At 34.4% G+C, this 7,005-nt stretch overlaps 1 protein-coding gene across 1 annotated transcript; it reads left to right on the top strand.

Annotated features, from left to right (window-relative positions):
* The first annotated feature begins 260 nt into the window (after window positions 1-260).
* Window positions 261-3,888, top strand: LOC149553768 (uncharacterized). The gene is made up of 3 exons (XM_089789126.1): window positions 261-759; window positions 2,167-2,296; window positions 2,564-3,888. The coding sequence occupies exons 1-3, from the start codon at window positions 627-629 to the stop codon at window positions 3,705-3,707; spliced, it is 1,407 nt and encodes a 468-aa protein (XP_089645252.1). The 5' UTR covers window positions 261-626; the 3' UTR covers window positions 3,708-3,888.
* Window positions 3,889-7,005: the final 3,117 nt, after the last annotated feature.

The raw sequence follows: 7,005 nt of genomic DNA, 5'->3' as shown, positions 1-7,005 counted from the left end.
AAAGTACATTAGAAAAATGAAAATAATTGGTAAACGTTGGCATGTTGATATATTTGTTTATTTCTTTCTTATGCTTTCGTTTTCACGGTTGCATAAAATGAAAAGAAAAATCATTAAATGTGAAAGCAAAGGGAGGACACGTTGCATGAGCCGAGTTGGCCAAACACGTGACGTAGACAGTTATGGACGGTCGAGCCAAAGTTGACTTCCGACCCTTTGGTTTATCCTTTATATATACACAACATATACGAGACCTGGAGGGAGAAATATACACATTGGATATATACACACAAAGGCATCATATATATACACAGTCTATGTAACATACACAGTCTGTTCTATTGATAGAACTTTTGTGGCCCTTTGAGAAGCCTGTCCTTGAATACACTGTGGCAAATTCAAATCAGTTATTGTTGATTACTATAGTGGTTTATAGAGTGTAGGCAATTGGCAATTGGGCCTCGTTGAATAGACCTTTGGGGATTGATATATTTTAAGCCAATTTCGCCCATTTTTTCCTTGTGGGTGCTTTGAAGAAGTATTAAAGAAGAGAAGAGTATTGCAGAGAGAAGAGAGATTATACTCGGTTTTTTGGTTTTTTGGATTGATTTTCTCTCTTTGTTGAGATGGGTCGTGCACCTTGTTGTGATAAAGATGGTCTGAAGAAAGGGCCATGGACTCCTGAGGAAGATCAAAAGCTTATGGATTACATTAAACGCCATGGCCATGGAAGCTGGCGTGCACTTCCTAAACATGCAGGTAACCATGGGATATATGAAAGGCCACCATGGTTTTGAAAAGAAGAATCTTGTAGCTATTAATGTGGAATTCTAAGATCTTGGGTCATTTGAGATTGTGCTGATTCATGACTTTGTGTGCTAGTTTCTCACTGAGAATTTTCTCATGAGATTATAGATTGGCCACCATGGTTTTACAAAGATCCTATCAAGATTAATGTGCAAATCTAGGATCTTGGGTCCTTAGATTGTTGTGATTCAAGACTTTGTGTTCTAGTTTGCCACTAGAAATTGCCTTTTGTGTTGTCTCCTTAGATTGCCTTTAGGATTGAGTCCTTGGATTGTTGTTTGATTTTTTTGATTGAGGTTTGTGCATTAGATTGCCACTTTTCTGACATGATTTGGGCTTTTTTCTATTTGAATATTGTCTCCAAGGAAGCTTTCCTGACATGATTTGGGCCTCTTTCTATTAGAATATTGTCTTCATGGAAGTTTGTCTAATGTCATCGTTCAAGACTTGTTGTCTTGATTTGTGAAATCATTTGTCAAGCTCTAATATCCTGGTTGGTTTTGACTTGTGAAATCATTTGTCAAGTTTTCGCATTGAGAGTTTCTGGATTTAATTGTGTATATTTTTCTGTATCAACATTTTAGATCGTATATAATGATCTATTCTTTCTTTAGCTCATTATCATCATCAAACATGATCTGAAATGTTGATAGAAAAGATACAGATAGTTAAATCTAAAAACTTTCAATAACAAACTGTAGAGATTTAGATGTCTCTCAATTATCAAAGTTTGTTCTAATGTGATCTTTCATGTGTGGATTTTGAAATAATTTGTCAAGTTTGCATTAATGTTTGATTGTCTTCATTTAAGCCCGTGTGTGTTAGGTTGCCATTGGAATGCAGCTCTCCAGTTTTTTCTGTCTTTATGTGTTAGGTTGTATTAGGTTGTGCCTGCAGATAATCTGCTAAACTGTCTATGAACAAGTCATCATGAGAAGTTTTTTCTTGGAAATTGTGTGTGGAGCAGTGTAAAATGTCACCATAAATTGCTTGACTGGTTTTATCTATATTGTCATGCCTTATGTCATTGTGTAATATTTAACTTGTTTCTATGTCTCTGTGGTCCTGGTTATTGTGTTATTCTGTATTGTTTAGCTGCTTTAATCTGCATATTCCTACCTAATGCCATTGTATATTCCATGGTGACAACGTCAAGAAAAATGTATTTTTATTATCTTTTACATTTGAGTTGAACTTTAATACATTACTTCTTCTTCCTGCGTGTAATAGCTTTAGTTTAGAAGAAATATGTGTTAAAGGCACGATTTATTTATGGAAAGGAGTGTTTGGGATGAGTATGAATTGTTGCAGCATGTTTACATTAGATGATAATGTGAGATTTGTTTTCAATTTTTGCAGGACTTCTGAGATGTGGAAAGAGTTGTAGGCTAAGGTGGACAAACTACCTTCGACCTGATATTAAAAGAGGGAAGTTTAGCTTTGAGGAAGAGCAAACAATAATTCAACTTCATGGAGTCATGGGAAACAAGTAAGAGCTATTTACTTGATTGTTTCCTTTGATGTGCATGATTGTTTCGTTGGATGTCTGGTTCTAAAGATGGTTTTCTTAGAGATATGCTAAGGCTTAATCTCTAAACTAAAAGTATTAAATGGTCAAATACATAGCTGGTTATATGTCAAATAGATTGGTTTTGTTTTAGCATTGCTTGTGATGTTTTCAAACATTGTTTACAAAGATTTTAAGCCATTTTAAGCCATTTTAACTAAGTTTAGTTGGCGTTGTTTGTCTATGCAGATGGTCTGCCATAGCTGGTCATCTCCCAGGGAGGACAGACAATGAAATAAAGAACTATTGGAACACCCATTTGAAAAAGAGGCTTCTCCAGATGGGAATAGACCCAGTGACCCACAGGCCAAGGATGGATCTCTTTGATTTCTCCAGCATGAGTCATTTCTTGGGTGCACCTCCTCTGAGCCACATGAGTGCTAGGTGGGAGAATGCAAGGCTACAGGAAGCCATGACAAGAGAGTACATGAGGATCTATGCTGCCTTGATCCAACAACAAGCTGAGCAATACAATCAAAGTGGAGGAGGCCCAATAAGTCCAGACCTTCTCTTGAGATCCCACCTTGGGAATCCATTGTCTAGGCCACCAGATGCAAATGCTATCAACAATTACATCATGTCTCAGACATGGGCCCAAAACCCAGAGAATCAGCAAGGTTCATTAGAATACAATGCCCAAATGTCTCAAGCTCTAGAACACTTCCAAGCCCAAGCTCAAATCATGAAGAACATGCAATACTCATCACCCACATCTACCCTTAATGGCCTTAGCACACCATCCAACATAAAGCTAGAAAACCAAGGTATTGATGTAAGCCAAGAAACCCTTCTCAATGTTCCTGAGATGAAATTCAACAACACAAGTGAGGCCAATGATAACATGTTGAACTCTTCTTCTTCCTCCTTGATTTTGCCCACCATGAAAAGCCAAGACCTGGCTTCACTACTTTGGCCAGAGGACAACTTTTATAGAATGTGTACTAAGGGTGATTCAGAGTCTGTTCCTGCCCTTATCTCCTCCACTTCCTCACCCAACATATTCAGTGACTCTGATCTTGTTGCTGATAACTCCTCCTCCTCCATGATAAACATGAACATGAGCAGTACAACTACAAGTTCCCCCACTGCTACTACGAACAACAATGGCTCATATGCATTCCCACCTGAGTTTCTCTTGGATTTCCCTGAGACTTCCAAGCAAAAAGGAGCACTCATGTCAAAGCTAGCATCAGGATCAGCATCATCCTCTTCATGGCAAGATGTGCAAAATTATGCTGAAGATGGCAGAGATTACTGGTGTAATATGCTCAAATATGTTGCAGATAACACTGGGACAAACAATTTAGGGTTTGAGATCATGGGAGCTCAGTAGAGAGTGAGAAAGAGTGAGAGAAAGAACAATAAGAAAGTACTATGATCTATGTACATGGACAATGTTTGGTGTACAATGTAACAGTTTGATTCATTTATATTTATTTTCTTTGTAAGGATGCAATATTGTGTACAAAATAACTTTTTTTTGGGTAATCCAAAGGCACTGCACGATTTGATGACTGGGCTGCCTCCATGGATCTTAAAATGTTATGTATACTATTCTGTGTTCAATTTAGGATTGGATACATGTACTTTTATCATATTTTCAAGACTTTTCAATGAATTCTACATTACTGAAATCTTAACGGCACTGCCATGCAATTTTTTACTCAAACTCGGTAATATTTTTTTGTTTTTTGCCATTTCCTCTGGTGTGCACTCAATCTAAAAATACACCAGACCTACCCACCAACTATTAGTTAGAATATCTCCGTGGAGGCCCATCTAACAGTACAATTATTTTGTGCTCGATGTCTCCAATGTGTTCTTAGTCTTGACTATTTGTTGTATAAACAACCCGATTCACCATTGAGACTTAAACAGTGGTTTTTTTCCCCATTGTTTATGACTACTAAATCAATGATTTTTGTTTTCTATTGTTTATGACAATTTAAGATCTTTTTTCTGTTTTTCTTGTCTCTTTTTGAATGTGGAGAAATATTTTTAACTTATCAAGTGGTGCTGGTTTTATCAAGAGTTATAAATAGGTGAGTTCATAAATACAAACACATTAGACTTTTAATTGTAGCGAACTATCAAAGGATGCTGGTTCTTCAGTCCTATATAGAATATGTTTGACCAAGCGTTATGAATAGGTGTTACTTATAAACATAAATACATTGGACATGTAAAGATACAAGACACAATGATTCAGTAAGACAACATTAAAAAAACATTAAAAATCATCATAACTTAACCAATATACTATGAAATAAACCTAGAATTTCTTTAGATCTCTAATGAAAACTAAAACAAAAAAGTTTTACATCTTTTTTAAGACTACAACAGTAATTTCTTTATCAATTTCTTATAACAATTAAAGCAGTACCCATTTCCTGTAATGACTAGAACAGTGATTTTTATCAGACAAATAGTAAATTATTTTACCAAATCTTATGAAAAAAGCATAGAGTTATATTATTTTCATTTTTTACCCATTTCTTGTAATGACTGGAACAGTGATTTATTTACCCATTTCTTATAAAACTAAAACAGCGATTTTTTTCCCAATTCTTATGAAAAATGAGTGGAATTGTGTTTTTTCTTTAATGGAATTATGTTTTTCTTGGGGATAAAGTCCTAAAGCGCAAGAAAGGCAACATGACCAGACTATAGACTGTTTGTATGTCATAAGTACGTAAGAGACTCTAGATACTACCTTTAAAACAATTTTTTTTTTCCAATCAAATTTGTGCTCTTACTATAATAGTAACAATTAATGGCTCGCCTGGAATACTAGAATAACATCTGTATACTTTTGGCATTTGACTTTGTATACAATGTAGTTGCAGGCACTGTTCTAAACAATTACTACCGCACCACTTGTTCGCTTGGAAGAGACAGGAAAATCATTGTTTCGATTTTTAAAGATGTTCATGCAACTATTGTAAACAATAGTAGTCTTAAAAAGTTTGAGAGGAAAAGCATATTCAAATTTCAAGTCAGCCAATGAACAATGTGCACCGAAAGATTAATAAATTTCTGATTCCAAATTGTCTTTAGGGAATAAATCAATTGAATACTGTTTGAGATGTTTTAAATATATTAAAGATCTCAGTCTGATATATTTGTCATGAATTTGGTACTGGGAATGCAATAGAAAACATCTTCGTAAACTTTTCGTAAGGCAAGCTTTCAAGCCTCCTTTTCCTCACATGTAGCTTGATGGTAACCTAGATTCTCTCTTGCAATATAAAACTCGTACACGTTATGCACAGCTTGTTAGAGTAGTTCAATATTTAGTTTTATAATGATAAGACTTGTATATGTATATTGATTTTGATTTTGTTTAGGGTTTATTTTAAAAAGAGGGTTTGATATAATTGAATCTAAATTCAATTGTGTGCTTTTTTTAAATTAATTTTTAATATCATGAAGAGGACTGTGATTGAATGTATTAATATAAAATAGTATACTATTAAATCTAAAATAGTCTTATATAAACCTAATGGGCTATTTTTAGAAAAAAAAATCATGTCTATGATTAATGTAATTTTATGAAAAGTTCGGTATACATGTCCTTTGTAAAGGATATCTAGTATTTCCTAGTCTCATCTATATACTTATGTGTTCCCTCTATCTACTTATTTGTTACGTCTATGTACACCCACTTTTCCACACGGGTGATATACACTTTGTTTTTAATCTTATCTTGTTTCAACACCAATTTATTATTGTGAGGATGTTCTAATGATTGTATACTCATTCTCCTCAAACTCAAGGTTAGTCAACTCTTGGCTTTACTCCTCTCGCTTCAAAAAGGTCAATAAAAATTTGTATTATGTGACGTTGCTATGCCTTCATAGATACAAGAATTCAATAGCTTCATTTAGATATCCATGATTGTAGAGATTATTCACACAATGATCTCATTATAGTCTCACAAATCTCCTTTTTTATGATTTTTCTTGGAAGGACGAGCTTTTTTTTAGATTGCACAAATCAAGTATATCCCTTGTGAATTGCACAACACTAGGTCAACATTTTAACTTGATCGATGATGCTAGCATAAAATGTCCTTCAAGACCACAAGGGTTAGGGGCATATTGGACCTATGACTTCATGCTTCATAATAGAAAGCTCTTGACAATCGAGCTAATCACCTAACCCTAGGAAGCACATGCATGATGAAGCTTGAAGTTTTTGATATTAAGCATACAATTATGCAAGTTGACATATGGAAATATGTCCTCTCTTGACATACTAACTTTACCAAATATTCATGAATACCACCAAATTTTAAATATTAGAAACAAAAAATTAAACTAAGGTAACTTGAATGAAATATAAAGTTCAAATCTTTTTATGGGTACAAGACATTTTTTTGGACACATTTAAATCTCATTTCTAAATCCAATGAATTTATCTAGTCTATAAAATTACTTTAATGATGATAAATTTAGTCCTATATTACCATCACATATTTCTAATCGCAAGGTCACATTCCAAGAAGACATTAGAGTAAAAGTGAGAGGAATTTCTTTTGATGTCAATGAGGATGTTATTGTGAAGATGATCGGCCTCCCTATTTGTAGGGGGAGGGGGCTAGAGAAAAGAGATTTATGATAACAATAGTC

This window comes from Cupressus sempervirens, chromosome 6 (genome assembly GCF_028749045.1).
Source record: "Cupressus sempervirens isolate cs-2001-9-10 chromosome 6, ASM2874904v1, whole genome shotgun sequence".
Classification (NCBI taxonomy): Eukaryota; Viridiplantae; Streptophyta; class Pinopsida; order Cupressales; family Cupressaceae; genus Cupressus; species Cupressus sempervirens.
This window is presented reverse-complemented; position numbering and strand designations above follow the sequence as displayed.

Bases quoted from the DNA above. Each gene is read 5' to 3' on its own strand.
- LOC149553768 (XM_089789126.1), top strand. From the start codon at position 627: ATGGGTCGTGCACCTTGTTGTGATAAAGATGGTCTGAAGAAAGGGCCA. The intron at 760-2,166 runs GTAACCATGGGA...CAATTTTTGCAG, and splicing joins TGCACTTCCTAAACATGCAG to GACTTCTGAGATGTGGAAAG. The intron at 2,297-2,563 runs GTAAGAGCTATT...TTGTCTATGCAG, and splicing joins CATGGAGTCATGGGAAACAA to ATGGTCTGCCATAGCTGGTC.